The sequence below is a fragment of the Suillus subalutaceus genome (genome assembly GCF_016647625.1).
Source record: "Suillus subalutaceus strain FC151 chromosome Unknown DFJ58scaffold_6, whole genome shotgun sequence".
NCBI lineage: Eukaryota > Fungi > Basidiomycota > Agaricomycetes > Boletales > Suillaceae > Suillus > Suillus subalutaceus.
Window position 1 is genome coordinate 305,054 of NW_024540255.1, and position 24,005 is coordinate 329,058.

Here is a 24,005-nt window from a genome sequence, read left to right on the forward strand (position 1 = left end):
TTCTCTTGATTCAACCAAGTTCATGCTTGTACATAAATGTTGAATTCAAAAGCAGTTCATGGCATCCTTTTCGTGTAGCAGGTGACATGTACTAGGCAGTTCATCTACGCCCCCCGAGCGACAAGAAACTGTTCCGGTATATCCGGATTCTCATAACGAGTGAGGGTAGGTACGGTGTATAATTCACCCTTGTCATTCATCCGCACGTCACGTCGTACCTTGTGTTCTAGTTAAGAATGAAACAATCAGTTTGATGAGAAAGTAACTCACGTGCCAGACCCTTGTATCGCATCCAATCTGCGTCACTGTTGCAGGACATTGTTGAACAATGCGTAGAGCATCTTTCATCATGGACCGCTCCTCTATTTCATCCACTTCACGACAAAAGTTGACATGAATCGCGCGGAGGTTACGAGCAGCAGAAAAACAGCGAGTCACATCATCCTGATAAGTATGGATGAGGACCTCGATTCACAAAAAAAACACAAGCTGCGCACCAAATTATGCCGCGCGGTGACGACAAAAAGTTGCTCTAAAACTGAGCATCGGGAACATATGTCATGTAATGCACCCATACTAATTGTCATCCGGTCAATGGAAAATCGCTTGAGGCGCGACCCATGCATCGTGACAATGGTTCTCCAAAAATCGTCCGCGATAACCACTTTGGCAGTTGGCGTCGTGGCATAAATTTGTAATATTTCTAGTGGCGCAGTGGATAGTAGTTCCGTTACATCACTCGTCCATGTCTGAAAGGGCGTTTCAATATGGACTGCCAAAGTGATTGATCTGAGACGCCTAAACGCCCGGTGCTCCTTGCAAATGCTGGTGAAGCTGCTCATATCCTGCTCGATGCAGTCAGCAGATGCGTAGTGACTTCGAAAGGTTGAAGATTCACAAACGCTGGGGAAAGCCTCTCGAGTCCGATACCCGTGAGACCATTACGATTGGTTGACACAATTTCACCAATGCCTCTATGTGTCACCTTTGGGCATCCAATAATAAATAATTGATCCAGTTCAGTCATGCTAGGAGCGAGAGATTCCAGTAAGGTATCGGTGATTAGACTCGATGTCTACCGAGGGGAATGAGTCAAATTAATTCATATTGCTCGGATCCTTGTCATACCTGGCAGATCAAAGTAAGGTTCCGAAGGGTTGGACCTGTAGCGGATATCCAAGAGGGAAGAACTTCGATAACTTGTGCGCTCGGCATTATAAGTGATATTCGAGACAGTTTGGAGAACTGTGTAAGTATGTTAGGATCATAGTACCCGCTGTCCCTCCCGTTAATCTCGAGTTCTTTAAGTTGAGGGCATTGCTGGAGAGCCAGGAGAATCGCCGACTCCAGCGAGCCATCTCGAGTCCAGGCACACGATCTCAGATTGACACAATTCCGTATTCCTCTTGTGCAAAGATCCAGCAGGTCGCTGTAGGACGAAGAAGAGAGTGCCTTTGGAAAAGCTCTTATCTCTGTATAATGGGGGTCAGTAATTGCGCCGGTTAGTGTCATGAATTGGTCTGGGCTCACCGAGACGTGAAACGTATTGCGCAAGACGAGGATAATTCGAAAGTGTCTGGAACAGCAGAACGACCTATTCCGGATGTGAATAATAGCGATTGTATAGCATCTCAATATTGTGTCCACCTTTGACTTAGCCGCCTCTGTGTGCCATGCGTAGATGTAAACGCGCCGGTAGAGTCTTTGGATCGCAAATTCGTTGAATGACTTATTGACCAAACATAAGGATGCAAGATGTTGAGCTCTGACTACAAAATCAAAGATTATAGGCAATAATTCGAGAGGGATGTCAACAAAGCTGAGGGCCATGGAAGCCGAGCTACGGTGGCAGTGCACCGGCGTATACTTCGTTATGTAAGAGTTTGCTCTCACGCGGGTCACTGGCGATTGGGTTCTAGAACGCGACGAGGACGACAACCTGATCGACGCTGCGGCGCTAGGCGCGCCCATCGTGACACGCCCTAAACCAGTTCGGTTGCGACTGTATGCATTGCCAGCACTGTCATAGTGTGACAATTCAATAGTCATGAGTACAGAACTTCACTGAAGTGTTACAGTATCAGAGAGACAAATTCAAACGAATGGTCACCTCGAAAGTGTCTCTTTATATGCCAAAAGTCCGACAGCTATCGACTATCGTCGTTCTGGACTTTCATGCCAATCTATGCAAGGGGCCCTGGCTGTCCAACGAGATGGTAGTACAAACACAGAAGCTAGGGTTGGAGAATGAGGGGCCTTTAACATTGGATCCGTCATATGATGATGTTGAAACTTAAGGAGCCCTGACATGGTTGCTGTAAACAAATACATCAAAGGTAGGGTTGAAGAATGAAAATTTCTCGAGGGGTACCCCTCTTCAAGCAGACCTTAGCTTATAGGTTTATTACGGGAAGGATGTCGTAAAATTTAAAACAAGTTAGTTGTTCATGTTATTAATTGTCAGATCACTACTAGCTGGTAATATACGACTCGAACAAGTCTTAAAGGCGGTCAACTCACACAGACCACAAGCATATCTGTTCTCTGGCTGTGACCGTGCCAATCTGATAACTTATCCGAAGTCTGTCATTCGAATCGCTAGAGTCCTGACGTGTTGGAACTGCCTAAAAATACGACGTTGAGAATGACCGGGCCCGCGGGTTACGATGCGGATAAAATACAGGCCCGCACAAAGCTCCTGAAGCTGAAGCTTGAAGACGGGTGCGGGTACAGCTAGAACCTAGAGAGGTTACGTTTTAACATTGGGCCCTAGAAGTTAGTAATCGACTTAATTTTGTTTTGGGATGTTGAAAATATCAAGTTCTTTCTTCAAGCTACATATATGAAATCGAGAAGGACAATTCAGGGTCACCCCACGACTGAAGCTCTTTTTTATCGTGTCGCGTTCAACTGCCACGTCTATCCAGCCTGAGGCACCTGCGTTACTCATACTACCCACTTTGTCCTCTGGTTTCTTCACCAGTGCCACAGTCAGGCCAAATAGGAGACTTGCTGAGGTCGCTCGTTGATTCATTACTGTAAACGCGATGCAGAACTCTGAAAAGGAACGCATCTCAATCGCACCTCATTCCAATGAAGACTCATCATCTCGTATGAATTGTGAGTGGCACCGTTGAACAGGCATTTTAGTGACCTCGCTGACAGCCAGCAAGACTCCCGGACAAACTCTGGCTCGCTTGTTACCATACCCCCATTGTTCAACCAGTCTCACTTTGACATTGTTCTTCGGCGGCAGCGTTCTCGTAAAGAAGGCATGCCCAAGTTTACTGCTGTTCCCTCGAGATTCCTGAACCTCACCAATGACTTTGAATTTGCTGGCTGGGGTTCTATCTCTCATCTCATCCTTACACCTGAAGATATAGATCAGGGTGAAGTTGAACTGAATTTTTTCCGAGAGCAGCAGGTTCTTGGGCAGTTTACAGCCAGTGCGCTTGCAGCGAATGATATACTTGGCGGCGTATTCTACACTCTGCCAAGCGTCGTCGCTGTCGCTGGTGTCTAGTGAGCTAATCCCGCAATCAACATACACTTGAACACGCTTAACTTCTTCCAGTTCTCCTATTTCGCTATTTGTGGCAGCTTTAACTCTATTCCTTTGGCGTCCTGTCATGGAAGAAATGGCTTCTGCTCTTCCGATTAGTGGGGCTCCTTATACCTACCTGTATGTTGTCTCTGCTTTTGAACAGACATATTCGTGACAAATTACCACCAGGCTCAATGTATCTACAAAATCTGTAGCTCTTCTTGGGGCAGCGCTCCTCCTTCTAGATTTTTCAGCCACAGCAGTAGTTTCGGCTGCAACCGCAGCATCATATCTTGCAGGCGAAGTCTCGCTACCCTTTCCAGTCTATATTGGTGCTGCCCTTGTTTTCGTGCTGTTCACTTTCGTCAGCCTTTCGGGCCTGAGAGAGAGTGCTCGCGTAGCAACTGGTATACTGGTGATGCACGTGAGTTCTGATGTTTCCTACTGTCTACCTACTTTTGATCATATCTGGGAGCAAGGGTGTGGTAATGATCATACTTATTGTAGCTTCTGTCATTGCTTGGGGACGAGGCGGGATGGCGCAGCTCAGTTCCAACTGGTTGTTGGGGCACGCCGGATTGTCTCCAGCAGCTATAGCCAGACAGGTATTCAATGGGATATGTTTAGGGATGCTAGGGTTGACTGGATTTGAATGTGAGTGTTTCGACCTGTAACCCACAATGTATATAATACAGCTTAGGCGCACCCGCATATACGTCAAAGATGAAGAAGAACTGTTATCCCAAAGTTCTTCGCAACTTGCATTTACCTGCACTTTTCCTCACTAGCGTTATGATGCTCCTTGTTGTGGCATTATTGCCTCTTGACGTGGTTGAAAATGGCAACAATATCCTCAGTTTGTTGGCTCAAAAGGTACGCTTGTGATTTTCGATGACTATGCGTGACGCTGAAGTACATGGCCAGGTTGCAGGACGGTGGTTACGAATAATGGTTGTAGTTGACGCCGTTGTTGTCCTTTGTGCGGGTGTGCTTACAGGTTCGTGACTCAGAATTACGCGTCGTGATCCATACACATGTCGTATTTTTAGGAATCTTGAGCGCCTGCGAGCTCCTTATTAAGCTGTCATGTGATCGCGTCCTTCCTCGCGTATTCCTTGCTACAGTGCCAGCGACAGGCGCCCCTTATGTCACAGTCGTATCATTCATTGCATTCAGTGCATTAATATATGCAAGCACGGGCGCAAACCTGATTGTGGTATCCCAGATGTGTGTTCTCAAATTCAGTGATATCGGGAGATTCTGAGATTTAACAGGTTTACGATGGTGTGGTTGGCCGTTATGGCGCTCTTCCCGATCTCTCTCATACTCCTCCGTTTCTCACGACCTCGACTTCCGCGTGCATCCCAATGTTCACTGATTGTCGTTGCTGGTGCTATCAGTGTCACTGTGACCATAGCGGCAGGCAACGTGGCCATCGATCCTATCATAGCAGGGTAAGGCACCTACATTTTGTTGCGATATTTCGCTAAATCACTGCTTTAGATGGTTTGCTCTGTACCTCCTTATCCTTCTCGTCTTGTTTTACATGTCGCAAAATAAGGTGACTATACTGCGATGGATATACTGGGCATATGACCAGCTTCCCTGGCTACATAGACTGCAGCTGACCAAAGGGTGGGGTGACGGTCTGATCCGGCGTATGAGAAGCCTGCGTAGGCGGGAGGTTTGTTTGCTTGTAAAAACCGATGAGGTACGCGCACCAAAGTAGAGGGTGAAGTTTACTGAAATTGTTTCTGAAGATCAACAACTTGTTCAACATGATTCTTTACGTCCGATATAACGAAGAAACGTCATGTCTGAAGATAGTGCACTTTCATAGTGGAGACGTACCTTCCGAGATGGAGGCCAATGCGAAAAGCAAGCATATCTTTCTATATTTCTGTCCGTGATCCTGACACTGGTTACTCAGTTCTGGACGAAGCATTTCCTGAAATCACAGTTGACCTGGTGCGCGAACAATGGTCTTGCTTAGCGCACAACCTCTGATCTCCTGTAGATGTTTATCAAGGGTCAATTTGATCCAAAAAATCTGGCTGCCCTAGCGCACCATTTGAAGATTCCGCGGTCTCTTATGTTCATGAGTAGCCCAGGTCCGAATTTTCTGTATCCTGTGGCAGAGCTTGGAACGCGCATAATTTCGATCTGAGCATCATGCGTATCGCATTGACATTAAACTCGGTGCTGCGATAGGACGCCGTCCTTTGATACCGAGCACTTCTTTTGATACTTGGGGTTCGTATGTCGCTGTAGGGGCAGTAATTTCTGATCTGGACCGCAGTACCATGAATATGATATTCGTGGACAATATATAGAGATAAGCTATTTATGATATCTGTGGATCGCGTTGTTGTGGTTGCTTTCTTGGCTACTCGTTAAGTCGAGTGCCGTAGGCTATCGCTTCTTTCCTTTACGGTCACCACCCTCGAATGTATACACTTTCTTGGTTTTGGGAACGCCGCCGTCAGGTGCTACGGTGATTAAGTTATAATCATTGCATCACGAAGTTGAACACAATTGGATGAAGCCACGTTCGTAAACTGCACGGGCAGAAACTTCCGATCGGGGGGAGGATAAAGCTCGATCAGAGAGGGTTGGGGTTGCATTTGCCAATGGACTGGCTCGCCGCTACATAAGCTCTGAGGAGCATAATCGAGAGGCAGTGGCGCCCATATCAATACGCGGACATCACCGCGCCAGGGTTAATTGATGCAAGATAACGAACACAACTAGCCTTGGAAGAACATTTAAAAAGGGGTTCATGACGGGAGAAGGGGAAGCTGACACCCGCAATCTATCATTATACCGCCGCCGAGATTGAAACAAAAGCCGAGATCGGATTGTTATCATTGGCAATTACATCCTTGTGGGCTCTTTGTGGGCGCCGAGTTCCCCGCTATCAACGATAGCCCTGACGGACAGCGGGGTGAACCTGGTATTAATGTAGCGTGTTCGTCAAGACTCGAGACAGTCCGTCATTGCAATTAGATAGATACTTGCCTATGGTGGAATGCCTCAAGAAGAATCGTTCTGGTCGGCAGTAGAAGACGTTTCCTTAGTGGTGATGCCACTGGGCTTCTTGAGAAGTACATGTTTGCCGGTTGCGAGAGCCTTCACCGTTCGTTCATAATGTAAATCCCTAGGCAGCTAACAAGTCCTTGACAGTTTGACAGCGACTTCGCTCGGACTCGGAGTTATGGACATCATGATGATGGTCTATTGCATTTAAATTGCCATCAAGTTATCTCAAAGAGCAGTGAATAATAAATACCGTTGTAATGACTATGTCATCTTTTTTTTTATTTTTATGGACTGTCTCCCTGAGGGTCTTGTCGTCGCCGCTTGTCGGGACTCATCATCGTTTGGGTCGTCGTCGTTTGGTTTAACGGTATAGTTGTCGTGACGTATTTGGCCTTGACAATATAATCGACTTCGCACTGACAAGACTGCCTCAAGGATACAAAGTTCAAACAACTGTACTAGCAACTTAATTTTCATCGAAGAGATGTCGTTCGTGGCCGGCTCTCTCGCTGGTGCACTTGTGATGGGTGGTGTAAGTATTGTCTCCCAAATCAGGATTTGTCTAATCGTCCCACTACTTTAGATTTACCATGGGTTTTCGAACTTGGTGCAAACCAGGTGAGCAACCATCCGTTTGCAAGAATTCAAGACAAACTTGTTCATTTATTCATATTACAGGACTGCCCAGCACCGTGCCGAGTTCGTCTATATCCCAGTTCTTTGCCTCTATAACGCCGACTAAACATGTTACACAGTATTCATATACTCTCGGAGCGTATCGCTAACGCCTCGACTACAATTCCCTCTCCTCCGCCTGCATCCGTGCGTATAACGCATCATCCGTTAACATCGCTCATTCAGTCCAAATGGAACGATGAGGTTGCTGGTTTATTCGGAACCGCCTGGCGGTGGGAGCAGCGTGCAGTGGAGTTTGGGAAGAAAGTTCTGTATGGCGGCGACTCATGATACCAACTGCCACTAGACTAGGCATGAGACTAATCGAAGGATGTCGGTCGTCCCTTCTAGGAATCTTGACGCCAGCAATCTGCTATGCACCGCAAACTACATACCGGCGACATGCACCTCGTACTCCATTACTTCACATCTCAATGAAACATGCTTCCTTCCAAACGTACACATTTCGGCTCTATCAGAATCTACGTAAATTATCATCTTCCATACCCTTGGTAATATTGCTGAGTATCACGGCTATGTGAAGGTGGCGGAGGCGGAGGCTTGGTTTGATACTGTGAGCCCTGCTGAGTTGGCTGTGTCTGGGAAGAATATTGCCGCCATGACTGTGGCGGAAGCGGAGCTTGCTGGCCGTATGTCTGTGGATTCTGTGGATTCGCAGCGTACTGCGGTCGTGACGGTGGTGGTGGTGGCAAGGAAAAGGAAGACTGCCTTTGTGGCGAGGCAGAATGTATTTGCTGCTGTGGAACTGGAGGGGCGGCGCGTGGTGTAGAAAACTGGGATCCGAACGCCCCCAGGTTTGCATATGGGTCAGGTGGCGGGTTTGGCGATACTGGATTTGTGTATACTGGGCGTACGGGTTGTTGTGGGGGTGGCGGGAGATTCGAATATGCCTTGACTGGCTGGGGTGGAGGGGGCGGGAATGTGGAAGAGTATGACGCCTGTGGCGGTTTTGGCGGGGGAAATACTAAATTCTGACTTCCTTGCAGATTCATAGACTTGAAGGATGAGTCCAAAGATGGGGGAGAACGCGGTGGTGGTGGTAAGGGAGGTTTTTCAGCAGGTGTCTGGGGTACCGCAAGCCGCTGCTGGATATCCGCTTGCCCAACAAGTCTGTCGCGTTCCGATCGACGGTCGGTGATAAAGGACTTAACACTAAGAGCAAGTGTAGCACTCAGGTCAGTAAGTTGTTGGTAGAACTGCAGTCCTTTCCTGAACCGAATTTCAGATACAATGAAAGGGGGAAAAGAGTACACATACGTCAACCCATCCCTGACCTCCATATATCCGTCTCTCGCATTCGAAAACCTACGTACGGTGTCCTTCTTCCGCCGCTCGCGCTCATCCCATTTCTTTGCGCCAGGTCCACGTCCAGCAAGGTCTCGTAAGTTCTTCCATAGTCCCTGGATTTCCTGCAACACGGCTTGCTGATTGTGCACAGTGGTTCCAAGACGTTGTTGGTATGTCCGGAACTTCTCGAGTTCTGCGGCGAATAGCGATTGCTCGGCACCAGGGTTACGGCGATTCAAAAGCAGCAGGTGCGAGACGTCATCAGCTTGGATCTAAGTGGGAAAAATGTCAGTTAAATCCAAACAATATTATTGTGCACATTACCCTGTCTTTCAGTTCCTTGAGTACTTCACCTCGCTCATAAGCAATTTTCTTCAACCGTCCCAGGCGCTCCTCGATTTCGGTAGTATACTGTCTGATTCTGATTCGTTCCGTTTCATCGTGCGCCTCGGCACCGATGTCAAGATCTAGCAGGCTTTCCGAAGGGGCATCACGCTGGGCGCTAGCGCGGAAGACCTCTTCGACGTCAGGTGACAGCAACAGTCGAATATCAGGTTTGACCGATTCCCAGAGCGTCGATACCTGTTGGTCGGACGCGGCAGCAGCGTCTAAAGCGCCTATATGAGATTTTAAGTCTTGCCGAATAGGCTTCGTAAAAGATGCAGATGGCTCTTGTGTCCACAGGTGGTCGTACTTGACCCGCATCGTCTCGCACTCTCTCGATTCAACATCAAGATCCCGCGAAATACCGTCCAGCTCCGCTTTAACAGCCTCCTTGAGACGAGCCATCTGTTGCAAAAGCGTGTCGATGCCCTCCCTGCCCTCCATGACGTTGATATCCTCTCGCCAACGGCGTACATCCAGGGGGATCTCTTCCTCTCCACCCAAGCTACCCTCAGCCATCGCCTTGAACCTCGCAAGTCCCGCCTGCACTCCCATCGCTTCCAGTGCACTGCGCACCTCGACCTCGGCGCTTTCTGCGTTCTCAACCTCTTTGCGCACAAGCTTTGCCTTCTCCTCAGAATACACGCTGGCGCTCTCGTGCACGCTCAATGGAATCAACTTGACGAAGATATCCGCGCCTATAACATTCTGGACATCTGGTGCACGATACACCTCTTGAATGGAAATATGCGTGGCAACAACAGCTTTTTCGATAGCAGGCAGTGCGTCTGCAGATGGAAGGACAGCATTGTAGATGAGATCATTATCGCGCACCGCTTCGGTCTTGCGGTCTGTGCTCAGCTGAAGCTGTACCTTTGTGCGTTCGGAGATAGAAGCCCCGGCATCTGCGGGAAGCGTAGGTGATACGTGGGCGAATAAAGCAGTGAATGATGCAGCAGAGCGATTGGCTTCTTTTGCTAGAGATTCAGCGAGAGTGAACCGTACGAGGGCCTCGCCGTGGGCCCCCCGCTTTATTGTCAACTTGACCGCGATAGTATTGTGCGACAGAGCCAAAGTGTTTGGATTTTATCTGCGCGATATATCAATGCTAATCTCGTGCTTCGGAATATGAACATACCTGGATGAGAGTGATCCAGTTGCGATCGAATATGCCCTTACCCATGAAATCTTTCACCTCCTCGCTCAGGGAGGTGTACATGGAAGCAGACTGGGAGGCAATCTTGGCTACCAACGCAGGTGCTTTCTTCTCGTCGATGCACTTTTCCAAAAATACCTCTGTAGCCTGCGCCATGATGACTCCCACTAGAAACTTGATCACCTCCCGGCTGAGGTCAGTCGAGGGGGCATGCAAGAAATTCTCATTAATATATGTGAGCATGCCTGCGCATGTCCTGAAGTAGTAAAAGGCGAGTTTGAGTCCCTCTGGATCGGATCTGTTCTGGGAGGCAGCAATGGCGGAATGCGTAGCCGCGATCTGAAACAGAACTGAGGCCTTCTCATACGCAATAGCCGTCTGCATAGTCAACTTGTTCGTGAAAGCATCATTCCACGGGAAGTTGACGCGGATCTCGGGGAAGCGCATCTCTAGGATCTCGAGTTGCCCAAAGTACTTGTAGAGCAGATCACGACCTGGGAAGCAGAGTTGTGAGTATCCTAAGATTGTGATTGCTTGAGCGACGAACCTGTCATATCGCTGCCCGCTCCTTTTACAGCGTCTTGTCTGCAGCGTTGCAGCGCTTGGCACTCTTGTGCGTAATTGTCTGGGTTCTCGCCGAAGGACTTGGCAATAAGATTGCATATTGGAGCTGTCCAGTCGACATCCCCGGTCGTCTTCTTGGGGATCGCTATCATTGGCGACTGGTGCGCCATGTCTGAAAATTGTACCTTTGAATTTGTCTAGATGTACACTCAGAGCCTCCCGCAGAGTCTGCGGATCGTGTCAAGTAGTAATTCCAGTGGGCTATGATTCCGTGAAACTGCGCATATGGCTCGCGGGATCCGGAAGTCGTTGCCGAATCCATGCTATGCAATAATGGATTGTTGACCCCCACGAGAGGGGTTGCTTCCTTGCCGTTTCCGTCCGTTGTAGCTCGGGACCGTCATCTCATACCAAAGCCATGTCGTCTGAAAAAGCGTCATCAAGCGAGAACATTGTTAGCCAGAAGGTATGTTTTTATAGTCAAACACAATGTTCAAAACTAACCGTCTTTCAAGTATGACAGGTGTAGTATGTGCTTTAATTATCTGAGTTGGAAGAGTCGACTGACTATGACCACAAGTGGCCGATTTCTTGGTAAAGGCGTGAGTCTTGCCTTGCATTTGTAGCTGTTATAAACATCTGAGAATTGCGCAGTGGTGTAGGCTTCAGCGTCGGGGTTGTCGCATCCGTCATTCTTTTCCGAAGTTCGTGTCTTGCTTTATTTTCTCCGCATATTCTGACCCGATACGTTACAGGACGAACATGGCCTATTGCCCTTTCAACGGGCTTCGGTATGGGTGCAGCATACGCAGACTGCGATCGTTCATTCAACCCCGCACGCGTCTCTGGAACACGCATAATATCTCAGACAGACGAGAGCAAATGATGTCGCTTGACACATCACTCGGTAGTATCACGGAGGGCACTGCACTAAGGCAACAATATGATCGTGAGCCTCGAGGACTTGGCATTATTTTACATAGAACGCCTTCGCACACCCTCCCACCTTCCATAGATCACCACGCAAATGTTCATTCTCCTTTTGACCAGCGTTCACTCCCGGCATGGGAGCTTTCGGGCAGTATTTCATTGGTTGTAGAAGGGGGTTGTGGTGTCTCCCTAGGCAATGTTCTTCGAGGTTTTCCGAGCGCGAGACGTTCGTAGAGCACGTCTGCAAGCAATCAAAGGTGAGATGAGTGACCGGAATGTATGTAATATTGAAGAACGACGAACATGCTGTTGCTGCCATGATGGGAACCGTGACGATGATGGTGCGGAGCCTGCGAGCTTGAGGAGGTAGTTTTTGTGCCATTGTTTAACTCTCAGACTGCAGTAGTACCGCTTCAGTAGTTATGAAGTTTGAGCACCTGTTGAGCACCAGCCTCAAGTTGTCCAGAAGGAAATGGTAACTTAACATTAAGTCGTTCCACGAGGAGATCTCTGGGGTCCTCATCATTTGAACAGGGTGTCCAGAGTCCCTAGACGTGCTAACCCTCTGTCATCGACAACACATCACATCCATTCTACGCTTTTGTACGTGAAGCACCATGGCTTATGTCGCTGTCGACGCGGACGACGTGAGTGACATTGTTCTGCTCCTTTGGTGTTAAATAAGATTCCTTTAATGGTTCATAGCGACTAGAAGAAGGACCAGAGGGTCTCGAGTTTAAATGTGAGCGCGTTTACCTTGAAGTGCGCAATCAAACATTCAACCCAAGCAGCTTTTCTTGGAGCGGACGCGAGAGCAGACCAACGAACACAGTCCGGGGCTTCAAATGTTGACCGAGGTACATCGAGAACTCCGCCGTATCTTCTCCCCTGACGTGTACCCAATCACAGGATATCTTACAGACCACACCACGCAAAAAAGTCCATCTGGGTTCTGGACAGTCGAATACTATCAGCCATACTTTGACGTTGATACCTCAACCGTCTTGAAGCGATGCTATACGACGCTCCTCCCCACTTCCCCTTCGTACCTGACGATTCTTACACCCAGCGCAGACCTATACGGCCCTTTCTGGATCCCAACCACGCTTATACTGGCGTTATTCCTATCTTCGTCCCTTGCAGCAAGCATCTCGTCTTACCTTTCTGACCCAGGAGCTGCGTATGAATATGACTTTGGCCTACTTAGTCTGGCAACAACGATCGTGTATATATACACGTTTGCAGTACCGGTTCTTCTGTGGCTCACACTACGCTATATCGGCGTTGGTGAATGGGGCGTGGCAGAAGCACTTGGGGTTTGGGGTTACTCATTATTTGTCTGGATACCGGTTTCGGTAAGTACATGAATGTCTCAACTTGGATGCAGCGTTTATGAGTAACCGTTGTCCTGTAGATCCTATGCGTCATACCCGTCTCTATTTTACGTTGGGTTCTGGTGGGCATCGCATTTAGCTTATCAGGGTACTTCCTGGTAACGAACGTGTACCCAATATTGGCGATGGTATGGTCATATCCCTCGCCTGATCCTGATTGCTGACAACTCTCTTAGGCCGATGCGAAAGCCACTCGCCTACTGATAGTCGTGGTCGGCGCACTACATGCTGTGTTAGCGCTGACATTCAAGGTGTTGTTCTTCAGCTACTACGTTGTGCATGATATTGGGCCTGGAGCAGACCCCGTACGGAGGTTTCTATAAAATGCAGCTGCGCTGGTCTTTGATTAGTTTCATTGCAATGCATGATTTTCATTTTCGTGAATATCGTGAAACAACCAAAAGTGGACCACAATAGCAACGACCGTCGCCATCCGATATTTGATATATTCAATGCCAACTCTGCCACACATTAACGAAAGATTACGTTTACCGGGAAATGGTGAACACAATGTGAACGGCGTCAATCATGATGTCGTACATGCGTTTTGAGGTTTGCGGGATAGTTAGTCGTTCGCGGGGTTTGCAATTTCAGAGGCATGTAGATTTCGTCGAGCCTGCCCCAGATACATCTTTCCGTGTTCCACGAATAGCGAATTTCGATAATTTCACCTCAAGCTATGGGTGTCTCCAAGTAAGAGTTTGAGTATCCAGGGCGTCAACATATACATCATCCAATATATAGGAGCATGTAGAAAATCATGAACGCATCATAATGTCGACAGGGGTGAAATGTGGGGAACAACAACCTAAGATGATATGATCCAACGTCTTCTTGGCAGATTTTAAGTAGCTTTATGACGTGCTGCCGCTTCCTGCGCTGCTTCCGCCCAATCTTTCTCGCGCACCCCGAATTCAACCGTCAGTACAGTCTTGTTGAAGCGTGTCATAGTCAATCCATAGGGTTGACGGATGCGTGACTCCCAGCCTTCTGGAATACGCTCATGAAGAACAATGCTGCGCAGGTCATCCACACGACCTCCAAAGATTGTGAGCAGTGTCGAGGAACTGATGCAAACGTTGAGTGTGTACTTGAAAACGGATGATGTAATGGCACATACTTGGAACTACCGAAGATTTTGTGGAAGAAGCTGAGCGAAAACTCCTTGTTTATTGCACGCGCTACTGCGCGACGCTTGCCGAGAATCCTGGAGAGATCTCTGGTGGTAAGGAGATTGTTGCCGTTCGTGTCCTTGCCGGTAGCCGACTCAAGTAACTCCTCAATAAAAGATATTTGTTTCACCGATTGGTTTGGTTCAAGGGCAGTGTCAAGACCTAAAGATAATTTATTCGGCATGTGAGAGCCAGACAAGTATGGTAAATCACTCACGGAAGAGGGATGCGTCATGTTCGATACCATTGTGTAGGTCGAGTTCTTCCAAATCAAAGGTATCCTTGCTGTAGCTTTTCTTGAGCATGCGAGCGGCAAAATGCGGGACAAAAGAGCAGAAGGAAGGACCAAAATTGTACGTTGCCCGGATTTGGTGGTTAAGGTCGACAAATGAGATGTTGCGGCCACTGCGCGAGAGGATGCCTGCGTTTCAATGTATGAGCCACGTAAATTGTCTGTGAGATCAGGACTGACCGTGATTGGCCATCGCATTGAGTGCTGGGCATGAACAGCGGGAGTCACCTTCCTGAGGAGGCCTAAACTCGGGCCAGAGCCCTCCATAGCCTGGATGGCCCTCGGGGGTGACGTGACCGATACGGCGTTTCCTATGTACAAGATTGAGGAGTGTGAGGAGCACATCCCAAGACATGATCCCAGCATCGAAGAAAAAGTTAGACACGCTGGAGAAGAAGCCCATTTCACTACACTTGCGCCAAGGACAGAGATCTGAGGTCGGGAGTAGAATCGATATCCAGCTTATTCGCTAGCAAAACCCCTGCAGGTGCCATGAGGGCCTTATAATATATAGTCTGACAAGGTTACGTATGACGAACAGGGTAGTGCCTCGAGGCGAGCTTTTTGTCCCTTTTACGGACTCCCAGAAGATCATAGAGAGTGATATTAGCGTAATGCGCCGCCTGCATTTGGTTCGAACCGGTTACTGTGGCTATTAAGGGGGGCCTCGAGGCTTGCCGTTCGATTTAATGAAAGAAATCCAAGCGCCGGATACTAGATACAGCGGCATAACAGCGGGGGCCATCGAACCGAGTCACGAGAGATGCCGGCGGCGGCGGCATGTCACTCTTTTGGTGCGAGGCAGGCCACCACAAAAGTCTTTGCCACGTCCGCTGCACAATTGTCAATCGGTAAGTACTGATGCACATGACCCATCCATGGAAAAGTTTAATTATATCGTAGTCACGAGCCTTCACGTGTGGGATCTGAAATTCGACCCGATCTCGGACCTTTACTAGGTATCCATAAGTAGACTAGCAAGCTTCGTTACTAGGCGTGCTCTTCCCTTCCGGGCAACCCTCACGTTAGTGGACGGGTACTATGTGGACCCGAAGCCTCAAGCTTTAAGCATTGCTGATTGCATAGTTCGTTCTAGTTCGCTCTTATTCAAGCTGCCGTAGCAACTCGATATTACATGCTCATCTAGTAATACACCCGGTGAATGGAAGTTGATTCAAACCCTAACCCCGTCTTTTTCTCTGTATATGGAAACCCCTATTCAACATATTGTGTATATTACCTACGAGGCGCCCTCTTCCCTCTTCGCCTTTATGTCAATGGAAGTTCTTGATCTGACACCACCAGAGCGGCGGGACGAGCCAAGACATTGGGCATCAGAATGAGATAACGAGGAGCTAGTATGTAGTAGCCATTGATGCCGAGCCGAAAACCACTTTGGCAAACAAATAATGACAAATAATGTAAAAAGTCCGGGACAATGGCGGCCAGGCAACCCCCACTTATAAGTTATATCATGTAAATCAGAGAGAGGTGCACACACCTCCCAATAAATTATGTTCGTTCACACAAGACCATGCCCGGACTAGAAATTCACTTGCATGTCAGTATGGGGAACAGAGCCTCCTGGTGACCGGTGACCGGTGAAGTTTGGAGCGTGTCCCAAACGCAAATTCGTTCCTGACAGGCCTAAATCAGTCATACTTGACAACGGGGATGTTGAAGTGGCCCTGCAGTCCGCAATCCCAAACTCTCTAGAAAGTGAAAGATCCGAATCTTCGAGGTCTCTGCTTCCCTCCGGGAGACATAATTGTATCAGGATTGAACGTTGAACAACTAACACTGTCGCAGACTGGCAGTGTCCTTTCGGATTTTTCCGGCGTTACGGTAATTGGTGCAGGTCAGTTAGGAAAGCTTGCAGTGCGGCATACCCGTGATGGGCCGAACCCGAAGCACGGCGCACACAGCATAGGATTTAGAACCACGTACTAAACGAAATCCGCGGCATTTAGTAGACAGTGTCTGCTTATCGCACAAACTAGACCTTTCGATGTCCGGAGGTAGTGGTGTGGGTAGAAGCCTGCCATTCTGCTAGCCGGTTTGGCAGGACCGGTTCCGCCTGGCAGATGCGGCAGAATGTCAAACTACAGGGGATCACCATCGCTAAACAATGGGAGAGCAATTTTAAAAGGCCAAACTGCTTATCGACAACCTCAAAGTATATAACCTGTGCTGCGCTGATGGATTGGCATGCTGGGAAAGTCTCGCAGTCAGCGCCGGCAGACATGCAATCACCCTCTTATCTATTGTTTCCCCTTTGAAAATTTTGCCAAGTGGCAGAAGTGGCAGAATCACCATGCCGGTTATGCCGGCACAATTGCCTGATAATTCTGCCACCAGCACTATCCGGAGGTAAGAAACCGTCATGTTGTAATGCTTGACGTTTCAGTTGGATCAGAATCTGGCTTACTTGCCAATTGTTTGCATGTTCAACTCCCTGAGCCCCATGGTGCCTTGAGCTCCGCAAGGAGTACACCAATGACGTATCCAAAGGTGACCGGTCACCACCTGCCATGAAGGGTGGTGGCCATGGATATCATTTTCTGGTATAGTACAAAGTTTAAACCTCTGTCACTCAACCCTGGAAAGCGTGTATTGAACACGAGGGCAGGAGCTCAAAATTATCCTAGATAGTGGCCAATTAGCCAAGAACGCCGATGTGCGGTAAGCCGCAGCGCACAGAAGGGGAACTTTGACTTCACCTTCAAGCCCTTCGTGTTGATGTGCACAACGTCATCTCTGTCGCGTAGCAAGCTTCCATTTCTCAAGATGAGATTCTTCAGGAAGTTCAGGTTCTTCCGCCTAGTGGCAAGTTTCCATTCGGAACGGTGATTAACGATTACTCGTGAGTCGTGACGCAATCTTGGATTCTTGGGAAACCGAGAAATTCAAGACGAGCAGCATATTCCTTTCAAGTGCAGATTCGCACGTTCTCGTTGAATGATCTTCCCGAACCGCAGTCTGAGTTATGGATGATACTTAACTGGAAAACTTTCCGAGGAAAAGCTGAAGTCATCGCAGGGCGTGAAGGCGAATTCCTTTTCACGGACAGACTATCACGTAAAAGGAGGCTTCGGTGCAATGACCGAGTCGGCCTTGTCAAGATGGACCTCCGAGGATCTACTACACACCACAAAAATGTTGTGAGCAGGTTTCGAACCAACCCCAAGATCAACAGATTTTGACTCTGTTGTGGTAACCACTCAGCTACGACCAGTTAGATGGACCTCGGAGGAAACCGTCAAGGAGTCAATGTCAAGGTGTGTTCCGATAGAAAAAAACGTGTCGCTCGGCAGGTTTTGAACCTACACAATCCAAGAGAAACAGATTTCGATTCCGTTCCGGTAGTACCACTTGGCTAAGACCAGTTAAGATACCCGTCCGAGGAAACCATCAATGAGTCAACGTCAAAGTGTGTTCCGATAGAAAAAAACCTGTCGTTCGGCAGGTTTTGAACCTGCACAATCCAAGGTAAACAGATTTCGATTCTGTTGCGGTAGTACCACTTGGATAAGACCAGTTAAGATGCCCGTCCGAGGAAACCATCAATGAGTCAACGTTCAAAGGGTGTTCCGATAGAAAAAAACTTGTCCCTCGGCAGGTTTGGAACCTGCACAATCCAAGAGAAACAGATTTCGATTCTGTTGCGGTAGCACCACTTGGCTAATACCAGTTAAGATCCAAGTCCGACGAAGCCGTCTATGAGTGAATGTCAAAGTGTGTTCCAATAAGGAAAAAAAAAAAAGGCTTGTGGTAAGTGTAACCACCTAGCCACGAGGCCGGTCAAGATGGACCTCCAAGGAAACTATTAATGTGTGAATCTTCAACCTGGGCGTGTTCTGACAGAAGAAAAGCTCAGTGGTCATCGTAGGTTTCGAACCTGCACTGGCAGTCCAATACTTTGGCCAGGGCGAAGTTGACACGGACCTCCGAGGAAGCCATCCATGAACGAATCTTCAAGTATGACGGCCCAGAGGAGACAATAATAAATTGAATCATTTTTGTATAAAATATTTACATGTAACACGCAATGTTAAACTGATCATGATTCATGAAGGTCCTACTTCTGAGGATGCCTTGCTACAGACCAGGATTCTTTCTAGTCGGGTGGCTGCCTTTGAAAACACATGTCAAGATCTTTCAAGTTGCACATGCTAAACATCAGTGGCAAGGCATCGAACTCTCCGCCAGCAATACGAACTCGCGACTGTAGCTTGTCGCATCGTCCAAACGATCCTTAAAGTTAGCTCTGGAAAAAATGCACTTTGCGTTTCAGCGCCATCATTATTATTAACCATCTCTCGTTTCTTTCGGTACATTCATGCCCCCATCGTTTTTTTACTAAAAGATGCTTGCTGCAGCATATATGAATTCCCTTTATTGTGGTCAAAAACCATATATACAATAGTTTCTACTCTGCCTGTTGTGAATAAGTTTCAGCCTGTCATTCTACAGTAGACTCGATGTATAGTTGTGGAACATTACAAAGTACTGCGACGGAAATTGGGACGTGCTACACGCCCTCTCAAATCTACATAGGAACATAAATAAGTACCACGACGAAAAAGTCTCCCTCTCCCTGCAGAGTACCTGACCAGTGTCGATCATATCGAGCATCTCCCCGCCTACATACTGCTGCTAGTTGTCACATGCACGCGCTCCTGGAAAACAATTGAAGTCATGCCTGCATCGGAACCGGTCACGAGCGTGGCGTGATGTTCTCGAATGCTAAGGATCAAGCGTGGTCCAAGCACAAACATTTGGAGGAGAAATAAAATTTGAGAAAAACCAGTATAAATTTGATATTCCGGGGAATCTAGGTTCTGTGAAAATGATGAACCATGTTCGCACACAGAGGTCGGTGATCAACATACCCCTGAAAACGTTGGAGAAAAAAAAACCGCCAAGCTGGACGCAAGAAATAGCAACAAAACTAGTACATGCGAACTTTCAGTGGAAAAAGAGAACAGAATTGACATTGCGAGCTCACCTCGCAAAGTAAACGATGTGACTTTTCATTAACACCGTGAAGCAGTCCTGCACAATCCCTCCTGCCGACCATCGTCGCAGTTCACGGAAATGTTTTACAGCACTCCAGACTGCAAAACACAATGCGACGACCTCCCATACAGCGTCGACTATCCAAGCGAGGGAAATCAGGAGCGAGCCATTTCTCTCATAGTAAGTGGTACACTGATAGGTGCCGGAGAGAATGAGTTCCTCTGGTACTCGTCAATGAGATTAAATTTTTCATCCATAATTAAGCTTACCCGCTACAATATATTTTGTTGCTATTGCGACAAATATTCCGTCGGCGATGAAGACAGCCAGGAAGATGCCAACGAGAACTATCAGGACCTTTTTGGACTGTTGATACATGGCATTTAACCGAGCGATCATGATGACTTGTATGATCAGGTCAATATCACTGACATATTGCAGCAGCGTAACTCACCGCCCAGTATTGCATTTATGACCACAATCGTCCAACTTATTGCGGATCGTATGATATGGCCTAGCAAAATCAGTCGGTGATCAGCCTCGCAGGATCACAAATTCGAAACAAACTCACAGCTGTGGCAGTGAATAAATTGAACCAACAGGTTGGTCAAGAATCTCACTCACCCCTACATCAAAGTGCAGTTGATTAGATGAGCATGGCAGGTTGATGCAAAATACCCACTACATCAGTCACCGAGATTGTCGGAATAGCAGCTGTATGCCGTCGGTCAGAAGAAACAAACATGGTGATTCGTGAATGTGGGGGGACATACCCAGAATCTGGATGCTGATTGTAAGTGATGGTTTATTAGCGCAGGACCAATTGCGTAGCCTTCCACACGTACACAGCAGCTAATATTCCAATATAGCGCACCTAGGATATTGTCAAGTCAGCACAACTTTCCAACCAACACAAGACACGTACACTAAGATACAAAAAGGTCATGAGGGACCAGCGTTGCCTCTGTCGCAAATTGTTAATATTTTCACGGAATTCTTCCGATGACTCACCCAAACCAATTCGACCTATAAAACGATTCTTAGTGAGATAGCTGCTCTAGTAATGACGTCAACATACCTCTTGTCCGAACGTCAGCACTGGAAATACCGTAAGGATATCAGCAGTTGTTGAAAAATTTCTCGCTCACCCCAATCATAGACTAACCCAGTAGAGGCGGCAACTGCACAGCCAAGGTTAGATCGACATATCATTGACATCATCGGACTGGCTCGCCACGAACCCACGAAATAACTGTAAATACGCCATGAATCAATGGACGGCCACCAACTAGGATCATTTGAGACCACGGTCATACTACTGTTAGAGAATGGGCGAGTGAGAGGCGACCTTGGGCGGGACGTATTTATGGGGGCGTGATATATATAATAACTTGAAACTGCATCATGTCACGTACTGCGGAAATTAGACCGGGATCATCTAGTGGAGCGTTCAATTGCAAGTTCGTGGTAGATATATTCTTCCAACTCCTTACATAACTACTAGGCGTCGTTGTCGGCGATGACCTTGCTTTATTTGCAATTGTTATCACAAATCATCTTTGTTCTCAACGACATTTGGAAATTGTGCCATTTCAAACTGTGTCGCATCTCGTCTTGTGGTCCTGGTTACAGCTTCACGGCTGTCCTCGTAGATGCTTAACAGCCTAATAATATCGCGTTTCACAAGAAGACATCAACGTGGGGGACGCATCAGTAAAATATTTTGAACTATATAGCGCTTTGTAGCAAGGGGAAGCACCATGACAGTAGCAAAACTCCGCTACAGTAGCTCGGGTAGCACGTCGTAGCCAACTAAACTAAACCATTTGAAGTTAAACCTGATTTTGATGTTTGCTAACTGAACACGCATCTCCGCTTTTCATATATGTCACAGTTAATGATCAACTGATCACATCGAACTTTAGATACCAAGATGAGATATGATTCCCGCTATGGCAGTAGTCATCAGGAAAAACCCCAAATCATCAGAGTCATAGTGGTAGCTAATAGATATAGCGCTACATAGGTGGTGTAGTACTATGTAGGCAACCAGGCTACTATATAGTACTACATACCTGGTGTAGCCAAAACCAGGACTATGTAGAGCTACAGGAGGCGGTAGTAGCAACCTGTAGTCACTGTAGCGCAGTAGCAGTAGCAGTAACTTATTCTAATCACTACCAGTGGAAATACAAAATGTCTCAAGGTCAATAAAAGTATTCAAATAAAAGTCATTTGCCAATGGTAAGCTTATATCCAAGCTTGCGCAGCTTGATGGGGTCTTTAGTCTAAAGGTGTGTCTGTATGTTTTGTATACTTACCTTCAGGAGTACCAATTTGACCGGTCATATGTTTTTTTGCAGTTTGTTGTGCTCATCTGCTGGCAACAATTCAACATCATCCACCCAGCCTTCATCGTTGTCTGCCAATTCATTGTCTGAGCCTTGCGAAACGCTTACATCTTCATTCTCATCATCTTTCCTCAGCTCATCAATCTCATTTGCTACCTCCGCATCCTTGCCATCCAAGGCACTGTTGGCTTCTTTTTTTGCCACATCAAACTCGCGAATGAGGGACTTTGCTACGAGATTGATGGTGTGCAGAAAGCACCATGTGTGACTGGCGCTCCCTGCGAACTCAGGCACCAATGTAGCGAGATCTGTGATCATAACATTGTTGTTGGATGCATTGTTGCACGTAACACTCAGGATATATGGCTCATGATGTTAGCTAGTAAGTCCTTTTGTTATTTTTAGATTGCTACCTTTTCTGATACCCCAAATTCCTCTAGCATGCTTGCAAAAACAGTTGTGAGCTCCTCACCAGTATGTGACTGTGTGCATTAACATGTCAATATATGCACAGTCTGAGTAAGTTATTTCTGTACTGTCGCAACCTCAATAATATCTAATGGGAAGCTTAGCAGGACACCTTGGTGCTCCAGGTGGACTGAGAATGCCATGAATGCACGGTGGTTCATTGACGTCCATCCGTCAGTGGTAAAGTTCATTTTACCGTCATATTCCTTGTGAGTTGGGTTAGCCTTAGTATGATCAATTGTGAAGAAACTAACCTGCGACATTTTAGCAATTTGTTGGCGTGTACGTGCGAACATGAGTTTGACATCACATGCAACAGTTGTAGGGGAAGGTATGTAGTACTCCGGCCTTCCAGTCTTCATCAACGACTGAAATGCTCTGTCTTTCACAATCTAGAATGGCTGGAGGCTTTCTGACACCCAGTGGACTATTTCGGCTCTGCAACATTGTCAGTTCCCTCTCGGGTTCTATCACAAGCTCAATTACGCACTTTGTCTCAGTGCGTGTATGCTGACGGTGAGAGTATGTAACCTTCCCCTTCCCCTTATGTTCGAAAGACTCTGTGATTGACCCGTCTCATAGGATACTGGTAACGATTTTTGTCTGGACCTCCTTTGCATCCTTTGCATCATCAGCAGCAGTCAGTGCAGCATTCCCCCAGCAGGACTTGACATGCTTCTGCATGTTGCCTGTCGACCGTGCATCTTTTTTGTTGAGGAACCTTCGAATGGTTGTTTTGCATCCACGTGCATGACATTTAAATTCATGTGTGTGGCGCCCATTAATTTCAACAATGCGAGGAGTAGGATTAAAGAAGGCATACACCGGTGAGGTCCATTCTTTCATTAATCGTTCTATGCTTTTGTTAACAATGTGATTTTTAAATTAATCATTCATCTTACTTAGCTCATCTTCTGGAGTCTCGACATCTGGACTTGATTCCTGCTCTGGTATGTTATCTTCATCTTTGCTTGTATCCTCAACCATGGTCACATTCTGATATGCTTCTGCTTCTTCAATTTGAACAGCAGTGCGACGTGCCTGCAATGGAGGCTTTGGGATTATGGCAGGGGATGGAGGCTCTAACTGTATATCCTCGGCAGGCCCATTCAATTGGGTAGGTTTTAGCCTTTTTGATTGACCAGCCACCTGATCCGCGACAGTCTTCCTTTTGTTCAATGAGTCAGTGAGCCTCTCCTCCATGGCTGCCTTGGCCTTATCAGTCAGCTTGGAAACTCGACGAGCAGTTTTTGAGAACATATTTATATGCATGATGAGATTGGTGGTTTGTTTTCGTTGAGGATGTGGTAGTGTGTTAAGGTTTAGTTTGACAGACTGTACAGTTGTGCTTCGTGGACTTGATGCGGAGTTTATGTTTCGTTCAGTTGAGTACTATATACATCATTTCATGTGTCAACCCGAGCTGAGGGTATGGGTAAGGGTACAGGTGGTGCAAGGTCAGACCCACACCCGCACCTGAGTGGTACCCACACCCGCCACCCACACGGGTTTTCAAAACCCGTGCATATGCCTATTTGCCATCTCATAGACGTTCGCACTCATCCACCCAGGGTCAACAGATGGTCCCATCTTTGTAATAAGGTGACACAGACAAACAATTTCATCAATATGTATCATGGCTGAATTCCGATGCAGCTGATGAGTCAAACGTGACACTTGATGCAGGACAGAGGAGGGATCTGGCTCCC

At 47.4% G+C, this 24,005-nt stretch overlaps 9 protein-coding genes across 9 annotated transcripts; 4 read left to right on the forward strand and 5 right to left on the reverse strand.

The window, feature by feature from the left end:
* Positions 1-18: 18 nt before the first annotated feature.
* Positions 19-1,838, reverse strand: DFJ58DRAFT_760579 (uncharacterized protein). Its single transcript, XM_041388427.1, has 7 exons — positions 1,648-1,838; positions 1,531-1,594; positions 1,129-1,472; positions 899-1,075; positions 498-845; positions 271-444; positions 19-218 (listed from the first exon to the last, which is right to left on the reverse strand). The coding sequence occupies exons 1-7, from the start codon at positions 1,828-1,830 to the stop codon at positions 105-107; spliced, it is 1,404 nt and encodes a 467-aa protein (XP_041249731.1). The 5' UTR covers positions 1,831-1,838; the 3' UTR covers positions 19-104.
* Positions 1,839-2,831: 993 nt separating this feature from the next.
* DFJ58DRAFT_760585 (amino acid permease-domain-containing protein) lies at positions 2,832-5,808 on the forward strand. Its single transcript, XM_041388428.1, has 13 exons — positions 2,832-3,120; positions 3,174-3,522; positions 3,575-3,682; positions 3,734-3,968; positions 4,024-4,198; positions 4,245-4,417; positions 4,469-4,541; positions 4,594-4,771; positions 4,819-4,998; positions 5,048-5,255; positions 5,305-5,422; positions 5,475-5,512; positions 5,562-5,808. The coding sequence occupies exons 1-13, from the start codon at positions 3,048-3,050 to the stop codon at positions 5,709-5,711; spliced, it is 2,058 nt and encodes a 685-aa protein (XP_041249732.1). The 5' UTR covers positions 2,832-3,047; the 3' UTR covers positions 5,712-5,808.
* Positions 5,809-7,067: 1,259 nt separating this feature from the next.
* On the forward strand, positions 7,068-7,549 carry DFJ58DRAFT_713555 (uncharacterized protein; the record flags this gene model as incomplete). The annotated part of the gene is made up of 4 exons (XM_041383928.1): positions 7,068-7,115; positions 7,167-7,201; positions 7,262-7,282; positions 7,339-7,549. The coding sequence occupies 4 exons, from the start codon at positions 7,068-7,070 to the stop codon at positions 7,547-7,549; spliced, it is 315 nt and encodes a 104-aa protein (XP_041249733.1).
* A 101-nt stretch (positions 7,550-7,650) lies between these two features.
* DFJ58DRAFT_884970 (BRO1-like domain-containing protein) lies at positions 7,651-10,840 on the reverse strand (the record flags this gene model as incomplete). The annotated part of the gene is made up of 6 exons (XM_041394620.1): positions 7,651-8,488; positions 8,537-8,838; positions 8,891-9,921; positions 9,956-10,040; positions 10,089-10,600; positions 10,654-10,840. The coding sequence occupies 6 exons, from the start codon at positions 10,838-10,840 to the stop codon at positions 7,753-7,755; spliced, it is 2,853 nt and encodes a 950-aa protein (XP_041249734.1). The 3' UTR covers positions 7,651-7,752.
* A 248-nt stretch (positions 10,841-11,088) lies between these two features.
* DFJ58DRAFT_722140 (uncharacterized protein) lies at positions 11,089-11,556 on the forward strand (the record flags this gene model as incomplete). The annotated part of the gene is made up of 5 exons (XM_041384862.1): positions 11,089-11,136; positions 11,186-11,198; positions 11,251-11,272; positions 11,325-11,374; positions 11,426-11,556. 5 exons carry the CDS (start codon positions 11,089-11,091, stop codon positions 11,554-11,556), a joined length of 264 nt encoding a protein of 87 aa, XP_041249735.1.
* Positions 11,557-11,701: 145 nt separating this feature from the next.
* DFJ58DRAFT_722141 (uncharacterized protein) lies at positions 11,702-11,982 on the reverse strand (the record flags this gene model as incomplete). The annotated part of the gene is made up of 2 exons (XM_041384863.1): positions 11,702-11,841; positions 11,904-11,982. The coding sequence occupies 2 exons, from the start codon at positions 11,980-11,982 to the stop codon at positions 11,702-11,704; spliced, it is 219 nt and encodes a 72-aa protein (XP_041249736.1).
* Positions 11,983-12,107: 125 nt separating this feature from the next.
* Positions 12,108-13,439, forward strand: DFJ58DRAFT_760595 (uncharacterized protein). The gene is made up of 6 exons (XM_041388430.1): positions 12,108-12,247; positions 12,306-12,342; positions 12,392-12,457; positions 12,510-12,955; positions 13,015-13,122; positions 13,171-13,439. The coding sequence occupies exons 1-6, from the start codon at positions 12,218-12,220 to the stop codon at positions 13,315-13,317; spliced, it is 834 nt and encodes a 277-aa protein (XP_041249737.1). The 5' UTR covers positions 12,108-12,217; the 3' UTR covers positions 13,318-13,439.
* A 139-nt stretch (positions 13,440-13,578) lies between these two features.
* Positions 13,579-15,308, reverse strand: DFJ58DRAFT_760597 (Chloroperoxidase). The gene is made up of 4 exons (XM_041388431.1): positions 14,639-15,308; positions 14,384-14,587; positions 14,115-14,328; positions 13,579-14,061 (listed from the first exon to the last, which is right to left on the reverse strand). Exons 1-4 carry the CDS (start codon positions 14,859-14,861, stop codon positions 13,839-13,841), a joined length of 864 nt encoding a protein of 287 aa, XP_041249738.1. The 5' UTR covers positions 14,862-15,308; the 3' UTR covers positions 13,579-13,838.
* A 7,564-nt stretch (positions 15,309-22,872) lies between these two features.
* Positions 22,873-23,499, reverse strand: DFJ58DRAFT_836802 (uncharacterized protein; the record flags this gene model as incomplete). Its single annotated transcript, XM_041392311.1, has 2 exons — positions 22,873-23,150; positions 23,199-23,499. The coding sequence occupies 2 exons, from the start codon at positions 23,497-23,499 to the stop codon at positions 22,873-22,875; spliced, it is 579 nt and encodes a 192-aa protein (XP_041249739.1).
* Positions 23,500-24,005: the final 506 nt, after the last annotated feature.